The sequence below is a fragment of the Molossus molossus genome, unplaced genomic scaffold (assembly GCF_014108415.1).
Source record: "Molossus molossus isolate mMolMol1 unplaced genomic scaffold, mMolMol1.p scaffold_m16_p_13, whole genome shotgun sequence".
Taxonomy (NCBI): Eukaryota; Metazoa; Chordata; class Mammalia; order Chiroptera; family Molossidae; genus Molossus; species Molossus molossus.
Window position 1 is genome coordinate 48,541,827 of NW_023425348.1, and position 16,532 is coordinate 48,558,358.

Sequence of the window (16,532 nt, forward strand, 5' to 3'; positions counted from 1 at the left end):
TGCCTTGTGCATAGTGTCAGCCATAATAATTGTATTATTATTACTAGTATCAGTAGTATTCTTAGTACTACCTTTGAATCATCCTGTATGTTGAGGGGAGTTGGAGCAAGGACATGATATTCACATATGGGATGAAAGATCAAGATCATATCATTGAGTCTTTCTCTGACTAGGGATGGAGACCTTTAGTGCCTTCCAGAGTGCAGTGTACAAAAGCAGCATATTTTCAAGAGAAGCCACTCATTCTGCATCCCTGTGGTCACCAGCCCTAGGCCAAGGGGAGTTCTGACTCAGAGCTTGTGGGAACAATGTGCCAATGGACAGGCTCACCCGTGGATGTAAAATAAACTGCTCTTTTATGCACATATACTAAAATGAGGTTAGTCTAGAAGTGTTTAGAAGGCTAAGTTCTAGTTTTCATGGATAAGGGCTCTATGCAAAAATCATTTAGATTATATATATGTTCCAAAGAAGAATAAAGTTTATTTTATAGAAACAAAGTTTAATGGAAATTTAAAAGAGTAGAGAACACATTGTTCTTATTTATTTGTGGTGGACTTTGGAAAGGAATGTGATTTTATCAAGTAGCTAAAATGCAGGGACTATTCTAAGAGAGGCAGGGCAAAGTTACAAGGGGGAAATCACCAGTAATGTACACAGAATTTTTTACTGGACCACAATACATGCATTTGTATGAAAATATTGCAGATGTTAGATGATGAGTAATTTGAAAGTCTTAGTGTTCATAGAGAATTTAGAAACTTTGTACAATCTTTGATATTGTGCCTGGATATTTAAACTGCTAGCACATGGTTTTGCTGCTTCTTCTGGGACAGTTGTAGTGGTGAGTAACAGATGAGATAGCCTGTTTTATCAGTGGACACCTCTGACTGATAATCAAGTCTCTTCTACATTCATCTAAAATGATACCTCCTTGTAATGTACCACAGTAGGTTATAATTATTTTATATAAAGGAACTCAGGATATGAATTATTTTCCCTTCAAAAATACCACTTTTATACAGAGATGTTATCTACAAAACTTTCTTTTCATATACTTTGATTCTTCTAATCCTTTTTCCATTTCTATAATTATAAGGTCTTTGTCATCTTTCTTTTGTTTCCTTCTCTCCATTTCTTTGTATGTATAGACTTCTACCTCAATTCATACTTGACAATAGGCAAATAAATGCATTTTCAGTACTCAAAGACAGATTTAGTTAAAGTAACCAGCATAAATATTACTTTAAAAAATGTATTTGTTAAATGGTGTTGGGAAAATTGGACAGCTGCATGCAGAAAAATGAAACTAGATCATCAACTTAGACCACACACGAGAATAAACTCAAAATGGATAAAAGACTTAAATGTGACTCATGAATCCAAAAAACTCCTAGAAGAAAATGTGGGCAACAAAATTTCAGACATCATATGCAGCAGAATTTTCACTGATACATCACCTAAGGCAACAGAAACAAAGGAGAAAATGAACACATGGGACTACATCAAACTCAAAAGCTTCTGCACAGCGAAAGATACAATCATCAAAACGGAAAGGCTACCCACTGTATGGGAGAGCATAATCGCCAATGATATATCAGATAAGGAGTTAATTTCCAATACATATAGAGTGCTCATACAACTCCACAAAAGGAAGACAAAGAACCCAATTAAAAATGAAAAGAGGAACTAAATAGACACCTGTCCAAACAGGACATACAAATGGCTAAGAGACAGATAAAGAAATGCTCAACATCACTACTCATCAGAGAGATGCAAATTAAAACAACAATGAGGTGTCACCTCACCCCTGTGAGAATGGCCGCCATCAACAAATCATCAAATAACAAGTGTTAGCGAGGGTGTGGAGAAAAGGGGACTCTAGTACACCGCTGGAAAACAATATGGTGCTACCTCAAAAAATTAAAAATTGAACTTCCATTTGACCCAGTGATCCCACTTCTAAGAATATACCTTAAGAAGCCTGAAACACCAATCAGAAAGAATATATGTACCCCCATGTTTGTATCAGCACTATTTACAATAGCTAAGATCTGGAAACAGTCCAAGTTTTTATCAGTAGACAAGTAGATAAAAAAGCTGTGGCACATATACACAATGGAGTACTATGCAGCTGTAAGAAAGAAAGATCTTTTATCCTTTGAGACTACATGGAGGGACCTGGAAAGTATCACCCTAAGTGAAACAAACCAAACAGAGAAAGACAAGTATCATATGATCTCACTTGTTTGTGGAATATAATGAACATAACAGTCTGAGGAACAGGGTAGTTCCAGAGACGTGGAAGTGGGGTACAGACTGACAATCCCCAGAAGAGGGGGTGGTGGGGGAGAGATAAACCACAGAACTTATATGTATGTATGCATGAACAATGGACATGGACAACAGGGCTGGGGACAGGGCGGGGAGGGAGGGGGAGGGGGGAATTAATGGGGGAAAAGAAGAAACATCTGTAACAAAAATTAATTAATAACAAAAAAACAAAAGGGGTGGGGAGAATCTAAATCTTGAATCGCCATCTTTTTTTCAAACAGAAATAAACTTCTATAAAGTTTCAAAAAAATTTATTTGTTGCATTCATGTGTTCCATATGACAAGCAGCTAAGGACATGTGAAAAGAGAATTTCTGTGCATTTTCTCCTTTAAAGTCACAACATATTAGTGACTCTTTCTTGTCTGCCCCTGGCAATATGAGCTGAACCCTCTTCTCTATGATCCCAAAGGCTTCTGATTAACATGCTGAATTTTGTTATAGCCCATTCCTACATATACCAATTCTGTGTTTGCGTGTCTTTTCAACTAGATTACATAGTCTTTTAAATTAAGAAATATTTTATTTACCTTTGTTTCTTCAGTACCAATTATAGAATCTTGAACATATTAGGCACTTAATGAATTTTAGCAAATGAACAAATATTAACTAATCTCTGAAATATTGCCTATTTTTCTATGATACATATTTATCATTGAGATTCAGAGAAGTAAATGGAAATATCCAGACACATTTTAAAGGAATAGACATCCTGAAACTCAAACGAGTTCATACCTACCTCTAGGCACTTTAGAACACTTATGAGCACTTAGGCACACTTTTACACATTATTCATAGGTATAGCCCATTCAACAGAGCAGTGAGGATCTTACATATGCTCTCATAAACATAACCTCGTCAATCTCCTTCTTTCTGTGAGGGTCACCCCCTCAATACATCTCTCAGATGTGATAGTTCGAGTTATCTATCCCTCACATGAGTCTTCAGCAGACAGGCAGGGTCCCATTAAAAATGTGATAAATGGGCTGAAGCTTCTATGTCAGTTTTCAGGTGACAGAACACAAATGAGTTAAAACTCTCCCCTCACCTGCACCACAAATTCCATTTGTTTGGATGTATATGACTAAGTTCCACATTGTGTGATATTGGATAAAATATTTAGACTACTAAGTAACCTACCCAAGTTCAGTCTTTTCATATGAATCTTAGGAATTGTAATGAAAAATAACCTAAAAATCTTTGTGAGTATCAATTAGATAAAATACGATGCTCTCAGGGCATCAGATAGCAACAGTAGGATCTGACTACATAACTGATTTTATTTTCTCATTGGCATGCTCTGGACTCATGTGAGGTCCAGGCTCCACACTGAAGCTTTTCAAGCTGCCTTAGAAACAGACTTGTTATCTCCCACTTAGAGTTATGGAGTTGAACTTTTGTCATAAGTGCAGTACACTTTCTTATTCCTATTAGAATTAACGTTGCTGGTTTTGTTTTCTGCCCCTCTGTCAATAATACTTTTGGATATAGTTTTCTTATAGTCATAACATCTGATAATGATGCCCAGAGGCTTGGGTGGGCTATCAGAGAAGTCAAGGCTAGTGAACAGAACAAGGGGCCACAGTAAGAAGTCAGAGTAAGGGAGGGACTGGGGAGCATGTCTAATGAAGGAGTATTCACAAGATAAACAGAGACTAAAGAAAGGAAGAGAATGATAAAAATAATATAGACACCAAGTCCTGAGTGATTCCTATAAAATTCAGGAGTAAGAGAGATAGAAAACAGGAGGATCTGTTGTTTAAAATGTATTTGTGGGAGAGTTCTGTATGAGAGATATGTGTTAGAAAGAGACATGGAAAGGATGGTCAAAATGAAATGCAAGTGGACGCTAACATTACCAGGTGAAAGTTATTGGGAAATTGCAGGACAACATTAACAACTATGTATTGACAACAATGCTGTGGGGGGGGGGGGTAGGGAAGAGGGTGTTAATGGGGGAAAAAGGGGAAACATCTGTCTGTAACAAAAATACATTCATTTTAAAATCAATAAAAATATTAAATAAATAAATAAACAAACACAAACAAATAAATAAAAGAGACATCCATGCGAGAAATATTAGCCAACAATAAAGAGGAATAAACTATTGAAAAACACAATAACCTAGATGAATTGTAACGGCATTATGCTGAGTGAAAGAAGCTACTCTCAAAAAGTTACATACTGTATGATTTTTGTTGTATAGCATTCTTGAAAAGATAAAACTACAGTGATAAAAAGCAGATCAGTGATTGCCTGGAGTTAAGAGGGAGATGGATATACAACCATGAAAGGCAGTATGGAGGAATTGTTTGGAGTATTAGAACCGTTATGCATTCTGAACAAGCCAATTTTGTAGTATGCCAATTAAGAGAAAAGAGGAACCAGGTCTAATACTCTTTGCAGATGGAGAAGCTGAAAACTGAGGTGAGGCCTGGAGAAGATCATGTGGCTAGAGAATGTTTCTGGAGACACCTTGCCCCACATACACACATCATCATCATCATCATCCCCCACCCCCTCACTCACACACACATACACACTTGCACACACAGCCATGCTCGTGTCTACCAACCACCCATGAAGGAAGGGGAAGGGGACAAGACCTGGAGAAAGGAGCTTCTTGTGGTTTAGTTAAACTTTAATTAAATGTTTGGAAATGTGGAGAAAAAAGTTTTTTTTTTCAGATTTCAGGAAAAAAAATAAAAGGAAATAAAAACTTTAGCATCTTTATTACCATGCTTAAATCATTAAGTGTCTAAAACTATCACCTCCCATCCCTAAACCAGAATTGTTATACAATTGCCAAATTCTGTGTCTTTATACAAGATGTTTGGAAGCTGCATGCTGCTTAGATATTTGTATCCCTGCTCAAGAACCGCTGAGTTGGCAAGAACACACAACAAATTAATCCATGTAAAGCTCTTGGATAACACCTGAAACAAGGTATTGTCTATGATTATAAATTAAATAAGTCAGCCCTGGCCACATCACAAAAATAAAACTGTTTATTTCTTTTTTAAAAAGACTGCTTTAGCAGCTTTGAAAGTTTATAGAATGGCAGATTCTTGGAAAGATCAGAAACTGATGGGAAAATATAATTACTGATCTGGCTGCACTTGTAATATGATAGAGAATAAACTGTCCTGATTTGATAATCACTCTGGAGAAAAGCACAGACATGACTCCTGCTTTCATGTCAGTACTGACTCAAGACTTCTGCGTAGTTTCTCATGGTTTAGCAGAAGTCAGGGTGAGAGGGGAGGCTAAGAGACCTGTCTGGGAGCTGCACCTATTTGGAAGGATACAATTTTTACTTAAGTCCTACTGTAATTGTTCTGATATATGACTGGATTGGTAGATAAATATTGATTTATTAATTGAAAATATTTTTCAAAGAAAGAAATCATTTTAAAATGTGTTATGAGTTTTATTTAAATCTATATACATGCATTTATTTTTAGAAATCAATATTTTCAATATATATTCTGTTTGTTTGTTTTTTTTCATTGATTTTGACAATGTATACGGGCTGTTTAAATATCAGTAGAGTGTAAAATTATATTATGGCATCTCTTGCTACCTACAGCGTGAGTGAATTTGGGTTATCGGCTCAATTCCATCACTTTTTTATTATTTGTAGCTAGGTTTCTCTTTCTTTCACTGACTGTAAGAGTTTTGTACCATACCTGCTTTTATTTTTCAACACAATGCTTCTAAATTGGCACCACACTTTTATTGTTGTAACCTGTCTTCCTGTAACAATCATGGGAATAGTATTGAAATTCCCCATCTTGGGAAATAAAGTAATGCATTGCATTTCCCACTTTTCTTTCTTTTTTTTGTTTTTGTTTTTTGTTTTTTGGTACGTGCCCCCAGCGGGAACCGAACCCGGGACCCTCTGGTCCGCAGGCCGACACTCAACCGCTGAGCCAAACTGGCCAGGGCTCATTTACCACTTTAATAACAACCCTTCCCTTGCCTAAAGTTTAACACCATCACACTTTTTCTTTTTTATTTACTGATATCTCTGCCACAGTCAACAGGAATGTAGGTTACTGCTATGTAGTTCATATTCAAAAATGATGTTCATTGCAGACCAAATGGCAAAGATAACTAACAACCTATGTCCCTAAATTAAATATACTCAGTATGCCAACTTTAGAAAAATTAAATAAATGGTACATAGAGAAAAACAAGCAAAATGACAATGACTGCAACCTTCAGGTCCAACTTCCCAAGAAGCATCACTAGCCATTTGCATAATGACTGAATCCTTCAGGATTAATTTATTAGTTTTGAGTTGTCCTGTATCCAAATATTCCTCCCACTTTGGATACATTCTTCATTATTTAGCATTTAATGTTTTATTAGTTCTCTCCCATCACAAAAGCTAAAAGGATGTAATTTTTCCTCTCCTCAAACCCCAAATCCAGGGCACAGTCTTATCCAGATTCCAACATTTAGATTCTATAATTTAGTTCAAAACTGATATTAAAAAGTAAAGAATACGATGTAAAGAATGGAAGTTGTAACAGCTCTAGGGTTCATATCTATGCCACCAAACCTCATGCCCTGTTTCTGCTAAAAAGGAATTGATGGAAATCTACTACTTGTTCCATGGGAAATGCTTTATTCCCTGAACCTTTGAAATTATTTTTGAATGTCACCCCACCCTTTTTCCAGTAAATGCCATTTATTAGTTGAAGAAAGCCAGAATTAGTTTCTCTAACTTGCAAATTCTGTTGATTATGAAAATTTCAAATAATACAGAAAATCTTATAGGTGGTATTTTTTATATTAGGTATTATCTGGCTTTGTATTGCTAATAAAAATGTATGTTATAATGTATATATAGTATGTTATATAGGTTATAACATGTATTCTAACAAACATTCTATAAATATATATTCTATTCTAATATTCATATGCTAATACAAGATTAATATTAGAATATATATGTATAAATATATAAATAAATACACACATACACACACACACACATATACTCAAGCAAACTTTTAGCTTTATATAATAATTAAAATCTCATCAAACTCTGAAAAAAAAAGCATGTATATAAAACCAAAGTTCTCTTCCAATAATGGAAAAGGGCAAAACATTCTAGAACTCTCAAGATTCTGAAGTAAAAGATCAAGCCCTATTGTGCACAGAAAATAGGCGAATGATGCTTCTCTGAATCTGCTTGGTCTTGATGCTGTATATAATGGGGTTCATGAATGGAGGAAAGAGAAAGTAAACATAGCTCATGGTAATGTGGACCACATGTGGTACATGTTTTCCAAACCTGTGGATGAAAGTCAGGCCAATCACAGTGATGTAAAAGACCAGGACACAACTAATATGGGAGACACAGGTGTTGAGGGCTTTTGCTCGCTCCTCTGCAGAAGCGATTCCCATAACTGTCTTAAGGATTAAAATATAAGAAAATATGATAATCAGAGCATCTAGGAAGATAGTCAAAGCAACTAGAATAATTGGATATACACGATTAAATGTAATATCAGTACAGGCGAGTTTCATGACATCTTGGTGGAGGCAAAAGGCATGGGAAAGAACATGGGAATGGCAATATGGGAACCAATAGAGAGGCAGAATTGGGGGTGCAATGGACACAAAGCCCCTCATCAGTACCCCTAGTCCTACCTTCATCACCTGGGAATTGGTAAGAATGGAGTTGTACCTCAGAGGGCTTCGGATGGCAATGAAACGGTCGTACGCCATAGTAAGCAAGACCCCCGATTCTACAATGGCCAGGGTGTGTATGAAATAGGACTGAGTGAAGCAGGCATGCTGGGCAACTTCCCTCTGGTTCAGCCACAAGACTCTCAGGACTGTGGGCATTGTAGTTAGTGTCATTCCGAGGTCCGTACCTGCCAGCATAGCCAGGAAGTAGTACATGGGCTCATGAAGACCGTGGTCCTTCTGAATGAGGAAGAGAAGTGTGCCATTGCCAAAAAGAATGGAGAGGTAAATAATAAAGAAAGGGACAGAGATCCAGTGGTGCATTGCCTCTGAGCCCAGGAAGCCAGTCAGCAAGAAGGGAGTAGAACTGCTGTTGGGCCACATGGTAGGTTTTGCAAGTGGAGAAGACTGTCTTCAGGGGTTATGACCTCGAAATACTTAGCAGTCCATCTTCTTGTAGCACATCATCAAGCAGTTATTCCCTTCCAAATGTACAGGATTTTGTGGACTGCCTTACTCTTAATTAACTATGTCTGTATTCACAAAACCTTTGCCTGGAATAACAAAGAATAATAATATTAATCACGTTAATAAGTGTCAACAATGTGCCCTTCAGCTTGCAACATTTATTCCATCAATCACACAACTTACATCTATGTTTCTAGTCTTTACTCCTAGTCCCCAAAATTATTTCTTTGGCTCGATGTCACTGTCTTCACTATCTGACTCCTCCTCTCATTATCTTTCCTACAGACCATTAATGTATTTCTTTCCAGTTTGGACCAATTCAGATTTTCTCTCCAGAAACCAATCAGATATTTGCTTTAAAGATTAATCACTAAGGAAAATAATTAATCAATATAAATGAGTCCATCACCATATAAATGTTTAAGAAATATTAATATCAACATTGCCATCTCAAGTGGCCTGTGAGTAATGAGGTGACTCATGAGGTTCCAGAGAAATCAGAACAAGTGGGCTTAGTTGGTAAACTCATTTTTGAAAGGTGTGATTTCTCAGTGGGCTTGAGATTCAGGATGAGAGATCTGTAACACCAGAGACAACATATAAACAAAAAAACAAGATGGTTGAGAGCTCCTAAAAAAACATACATACATACATACATACATAAATTTAATGAAAACAGACTCCTAGAACAAAGGTAAGCCTAATACTTATATTGAGCTTCAGATTTTAAGAAAAATAAGTATCTTAAAAGATAAAGCAATATCAAATTTAATGACTGAACGCATGTACTTTATAGAACCAGTTCTGGAAAGAAGATAAAAACTCAGATTTAAAATCATATTGCTGGTGGAGACAATCATATAGATATTCTAATATTAATAAATATAGAAAGTATAAAACTTAAATTTGAGTTCTATAGGAAACTTTGAAATATGACTTATAATTATGTTCTTATCCAATCAAATGAGCTTATTTTTGTTTTTGCATATAACCAAAAAGTTTTGTGGCAAGTTCATTACAAAAACAAAAAGAACCATAAGAGAAACATTAGCTTCTCCCAAATTCAGTGGAATCTATATGTGCCCATAGTCTTTTAAATATTGTTTTCTCTTATAAATATCACTAATGTCATCTTTGAAGAGGAATTAGGAAGAATGAAGTGATAGTAATCTTTGTACCACTTCCATTTCACAAAAATCTTTGAAAGCAAGAATAATTCTTTTCTGAAAATTGGCACATGGTGTCATCTTTAATAAGGAGCAGTGGTTGGTGGGGTTAAATGGGTAGGGAATAGATGAATGTGTTTTGGAAATGATCACCACTACAGGGGATACTGTAAATTACAAAAAGCTCAATCTAGGCTCTGAGGTAACAAACATTGTTTATGTGGGAACTGATTCCTGCCAACTAACTAGATCCACTGAACCACAACGGATGTGGGGTGCAGCCTGACGGCACTTAACTACCTCTACACAGAAGTGATGTGTAGATCATCATAAATCATAATTCCTACCTGCTCCATTCCCTTAACCTTCTAACATTGCCTGTCTAACAAAATGTATGAAGTGAAAAGATAGTGAATGAATAAATGCCACAATCTATTGTATGGGATAGAGACAAATGATCTCTTTGGACCAGCTGTTGCCCAAGAAGTAGACCAGAGGGAGGAAACAGGATAGCATCCAGACTTGCTTTTTAGTGTATGGTATTATCAAAGGCTAATATATGGGTTTTGGATTTTAAATGGATTTTGGTATTTGAGCTGAGCAAGGTTTGGGTATCAAAACCATGTGGTAATCCCTCTGGCTAGAATTATTATGATTCACTAACATTTTTTGAATGAATATGTTAGAAGAATACTCTATTTGTTATCTGCAGTCCCTGGCAGCAGCCACATTGATATTTAATTATGGCAAATTTGGCAGTGCCAGGAACTGTCCACATATCCCAAATATGCCAGGGGGAATCACATATAATATGTGGTATATGACATTAGTGACAGTGAAATTTCTCATCATCATCAGGCAAGCCCAGAGACTCTCTCATGGATGCAGAGATGGCAGGAATCAGCTATCCCATCACCCCACTCTGAGGGTCTTATTTGGGCTGAGTCTCAGAAAGCAGCTAGCCCTTAGTCCTCGATAATTTCTGGAAGTCACAAAGACACATCAACTAGAGTTTCTTCAACTTGCCATGCTGACTAGAGGCTGGAAAACATTTCATAAACCAGTAATAAAGACATAAGAAGTTGAAGGATAAGGAAAAGAGAAGAAGGCACATGAAGATCATGTTGGGAAAATAAGAAAATCTTCTTTTCACTTCTGGGTAATCTTTAAGCATTCCATGTAATCAGTGTCTCCTGATTTTCCACGTTCTTCATACAATTACCTATTGCCTGAGAACACGTGCTCCATCAAGGGAAGTGTGTGTGTGTGTGTGTGTGTGTGTGTGTGTGTATGCTGTGGTGCTGGATAAAGAAATCTGGAACATCTCAGCTTTGAAGTGACTGATTAAATCTTTTCTTTGGTATGAATTAAGATGGAAAAGTAGATGTGGAGAGAAAAGCTATAAACGTAGGAAAACCTCTACTTTAGTACAAAAAGAAATATCTCAAAGGAGATGGACAGTGAAGTAGGCAGAAACATAAGAGAATCATAAAGATGATCTGTTATTACAGAGCCAGCGGAATCTTTAAAAAAATAAAAAATAAAAAAAAATAAAACTTAGGTAGTGCTGTAGCTTAATAGAGAAAGATAATGTTAGAATTGCCAAATATAATAAAAATGAAATGTATCCATTGTTTTCAGCAAACAGGTCTTTGCTGATCTTAATTTCAGTAGAATAATAGGAAATAGATGCCTAATGATTGTGAAATGCAAAGTGAATAAATAACAAGCAGTGAAAACAATATGTTGTTTACATTCTTCAGCAAAGAAAATTGAGCATTCAAGAGGTTTAATAATGTGTCCAAGGTCACACAATTCATATGTGACATACTGGAATTCAAACTCAAGTTTATATGACCCCCAAATTCATGTTCTCAACCTACATACATTTAATATAAACAATAGTTCTCCTGTCCAAGAGTGTCTTGTCATAGGGTAATCCCATCCCTGAATTCTTCATCTTATTTTAAAAAATACTAAAATGTTTTCTTACCCTTTGCAGAAGAATTGCGTAACTATGTAGAAGAGTTCTGCTTTTTCAATTGTTTAAAAAATTAATTTATAGTTAACATTCTATATTCTATTAGGTGTATAACATACTGGTTAGACATTTATATAACTTATGAAGTGATCCCCCAATATGTCTTGCACCAACCTGACACATTATATAGATATTATTGACTACATTCCATAAGCTGTACTTACATCCCCTAGAAGAGTGCTTAAAGCATTCATACTGCATCTGAGCCCCTGGACTTCCTCACCTAAACCACAGCTTTCTTTCTGTGTTTCCTAAGCACCGTCTGATGATTGTTTTTGTGGCTGTATCCTCAGTATGTGTTCAGAGTCCTGATGAGAGGTATATTTGTTAAAGAAACAGCTCCCAAGGGAGTATTTCCAACTCATTTCCACATAGGTTATTTGGGAATACCAAATAATCCTCTTTTTCCTTCCATCTGAGAAAGATCTGGGTTAATGAAGTTGGTTCTTGCGCCTTTCATTTCTCCTTGGGAGCAAGAATCTCTAAGAGAAGTGATGTCTCTAATGTCAGATAAAATAAGTTCTAATTCACTCCCAGGTGTTCTATGTGTGTATGGGGGGGGCATCCCATTCCTCTTTTTAAAAACTGTTTGTGAATTATATTCCCACACATCATAGTGTTTTTAGGAATAACAATTTGAAAAGTTCATCTAATCCTGCAACTGTAATTTAAAAATTAAAAATAATATTTTAAAAAAATAAAAGAAAATCTGAACATTCTGATTTAAAAATAAAATTAGTAGACATTTTTCAAGAAAAGATGTTCCAATGGCCAATAACCACATGAAAAAAATGCTGAATATTATTAGTCATAAGAAAAAAGTCAATAAAAAACACATTTAGATACCACTTCATACCTACTAGGATGACTATAATCAGGAGAGCAAAAAACATATGTTGGTGAGGATGTGGAAAAATTAGAATCCCAGGTATTGCTGGTGGAGATATAAAATAGTACAGGTTCTGTGGAAAAGTTTGACAATTCTTTATGACCCAGCAATTCCATTCCTAGGTATATATCTAAAATAATTATAAGAAGTACCCAAACTGATACTTCTTTTTTTTGTTCAAGTCCAAGCATTATGGACAGAATATTAGAAAATACTTGTTTTATAATATAAAACAAACAAAAAACTAAAATAAAATATATTTAGACCATATTTCTGTTGTTCAAACTGATACTTCCATGCCAATATTCATTTATGCATAACCATTCATTTTGAAATCATACCACAATTTATTTATCTATTCTGTTAGTAGACATTTGAGCAGTTAAGAATAATTTTCAAAAATATTTTCTATGAAAACACTAATTTGAAAAAATATCAGTACCTCTAGGTTCATTGCAACATTATTTAAAATAGCCAAGACATGGTAATAAGTTCAATGTCCATTTATGGATAAATGGATAAATAATGACACATAAACATTTGCAGGTGCACGCGCATGTGCGCGCGCAAACACACACGCACAAGTATATTCTGCCATTTACAACCTTGAGAACATTATGCTAAATTATAAAGTCAAATATCATATGCTCTCACTTACATGAGAAAAATAAAATAAACAAACTTATAAAAAGAAAAGATTTGTGGTTAACATAGGCAAGGGAGGGGGGAAGATGGGGAATTTGAAGGTGGTCAAATGTACAAACTTCCATTTAAAAGATAAATATATACTAGGGGTGATAACTATAGTTAACACTGCTGTATGCTACATATGTAAATTGTTAAGAGAGCAAAAGAGTAAATCTTGAGAGTTCTCATCACAAGGAAAATTTAAAAATATATTTTTTCAGTGGCTTGAGAGAGAGAGGAAGGTAGAGGGAGAGAGAAAAACATCGATGTGTGAGAAACATCTATCTGGTTGCCTCCCACATGCATTCCGACTAGGGACCAATTCCACAGCCTGGGCATGTGCCCTGACTGGGAGTGGAACTGGCTACCTTTCAACCATAGGCTGACACTCCACCAGCTGAGCCACACCAGCCATGGAAATGAGAAGTTTTTCTTCTGCTTTCTCTTTTTATTGAGTCTATATGAGATGGTGGATGCTAACTAAACTTTATTATAGTAATCATTTCACAATATATGGAAATCAAACCATTACGCTGTGCACCTTAAACATATACAGCAATGTATGTCACATATGTCTCAATAAAACTGGAAAAAATAGCCCTGGCTGGTGTAGTTCAGTGGTTAGAGTGCTGGTCTGCACAACGAAGGGTCATTGTTTGATTCCAGGTCAAGAGCCTTCCTGATCACATGAGCTGGCCACTCCAGGTGCCCTTCCACCATGTGGGCCATGTACACCCTCTTTTTGTAGTTCAGCCTTGATTGCTATTGGCATCTCAATGGGAGGGATTTACCCCAAGGCCAATGAGCTACAAGGACTAGCTGCGGCCACCTTAGAGGATCAGCTGTGCATCAGCTCACCCCATGGAGCAGGGCTTACTTCAGTAGGACATTTGTGGCCACTGAGTTTGTCCCTTGAGCATCTTGCTCCTAGAGGTGGTTGGGTGGTGCTTCCTCATGGTCTGAATCTGTCCACCAAGTGTGCTGACTCTGGGGCCTTCAGGAAGGGGGAGGCCAAGGTCAGCCACACCCTATACTTTGCCAGGGGCCACCAGACATGAGCTAAAAAACAATCTGCAGCTGGCTGATACTTGTGGTGGGATTGGAGGTTCCCAGAGAGGTCAACCTGTAGTCCAAGGCCAGCTGGCTGCTGCTAGTGCCGGGCCTGAAGCCACTTAGCAAGAGGGACAGGGCACACCCCAGGCCAGATGCTGCTTGTTTGAGAGATGTTAGAGAAGTCAGCAACATGAACCAAGACCAGTCATTTGTATGAAAAAGCCACTGGAAATGGCTGGGGTGGGCCTACAAGTTGGGTGGGGTGGCATTTCAGGAAATCACTCGGGCAGGGCAAACAGTGTTAGACAGGTTGCTGGAAACTCAGACATGATGCCCGCCTGCCGGCTCTGTGAGGGGAGGGTTCAACAAGGAATCAGTGGCCTCTGCCAGCACTTCTGTCTGGGACAAGGCCACCCTCCAGTTCTGGCCCTGATGCCAGACAATTTGGTTTCTCCCTGTATGCCCCTGGAGTCTTTGGAGTTGCTGCTCCAGCACTAGTGCTCAGAGGGGGTGAGTCCAAGTAGGTCCGTGAGTGTGCCCTTTAAAAGGAATACCTGGGAGGGACTCTAGAAGCCCTTAATCTCACTCAGCCTCAATTCCCATCGTTTTTTTTTTACAGCCAGAAGTATGAGGATGTCTCTTCCTGGCATTGGAACCTTGGTCCTGGGGTTCTGATGTGGGGCTGGGAACCCCTCACTCCTCAGTGGGGATCTTCTCAACCAAGATATACATTCTGATTTTCATCTCCCACATGTGGATGTGGGACCAGTTCCACATCTCTCCCCTTCCTACCAGTCAGGATGTGTCTTCTTTATGTCCTTAGTTATAGGACTTCAGTTCACCTAGATTTCAGGTGACTGTAAAAAGACGGTTATTCTATAGTTTAGTTGTAAATTTGAGGTGGTTTGGGGGGATTTGAATACCACGTCTCTTTCCAAATAATTTGACATAATTATATGTTCATATTCTTTCTCTATGTTTCCACCTAGCTCTATCCCCTTTTCCTTCAACATTTAACTCCTGAGGAGTTGTTGCTTATGTGACTGGAAACATTATAACGTTCCCACAGCCTCAGGATGCCAGTCATCTCCACTATTGCCATTTTCTTGGTTGTCACAACTCAAACTAAAGAACCTATTACCTTTTATGCTGCAGCCTTATTTCACCAAAATTCAGAAGCATCAAGGCATGTCTTTATACTGAGCAGGAGAAAGCTTTTCTCTATAAGATGTCTAATAGCAGAAGTAGATCAGAATCCAGACAAACCACAAAGAATCTAACTCTTGTGTTACAAAATACTTTGAAGTTACATCTGCATTGGCATGGTACTCATTGAGATAGAGATCACCAACACTAAGAGATTCTTAAAATTAAAGCACGTTTAGGTCATATAGAGATTTAAATTATAATTATGCAAATGTTTTGTCTCTGAAAGCTTTTTAGGCTTAAAAAGATGGACCTCAACATAAATAGCAAATTGTGAATCCATCACAAAGTCCAAATATCCAAGTGACCAGAGAATACAGTGTGATATCTCTTCCCCCTTGTCTGCTCTTTATATATATTCCATCTCTCCCAAATGGAACAGCAGAAAGGCCCCCATAGACACCAGGGGGATGGGCCAGGGCCATGGTCTCGGGGTTTATCCTGCTGAGTCTTACTGATAATTACTCATGTTCTTTATAAGAGAGTAGCTCCTTAAGTAAACACAGTGTGCTGTTAGGGTCTAATAAAACTATACACTCCTACCCAGACAAATGAATAAAAACACATAATATCACATTTAATTTAGGGCTTTCACAGTTATATAATACCAATCAAAGGGTCCAGATTAGAAAAGCCAAGTCTAGCACAGTTTCTTTAATACACTTATTGAAAAGAAAGAAAAGGTCTGGCTGTAGTGTTTTCCACATTGACTGGGATCTCCTCTCAATCAGTCCCCTGGAAAACCTTTCAAGGTTGTTCTTCTTGATTGCATCTAACATCAGAAGGAAAGGGGGAGGTTTCATGTTTCTGTCTCTTGCATTCTCCCACTTCTGTCTTATTGCTGGAACAGGGACCCATTGCTGCACTATTTGAAGACTCAGTCCAGATGATTTCCTCACATAACCTCCTCAAGAGGCCTCATTAGTAAACTATGTATATAGAAATCTCCTACCCAGAGTTGTGTCTTTTTTAAAAAAAAAAAAAAAA

General features: G+C 37.2%; 1 protein-coding gene across 1 annotated transcript; it reads right to left on the reverse strand.

Annotated features, from left to right (window-relative positions):
* Positions 1-7,483: 7,483 nt before the first annotated feature.
* Positions 7,484-8,419, reverse strand: LOC118627622 (olfactory receptor 51B4-like). Its single transcript, XM_036257985.1, has one exon. It carries the CDS (start codon positions 8,417-8,419, stop codon positions 7,484-7,486), a length of 936 nt encoding a protein of 311 aa, XP_036113878.1.
* Positions 8,420-16,532: the final 8,113 nt, after the last annotated feature.

Coding starts and splice junctions, on each gene's coding strand:
- LOC118627622 (XM_036257985.1), bottom strand. CDS start 8,419: ATGTGGCCCAACAGCAGTTCTACTCCCTTCTTGCTGACTGGCTTCCTG.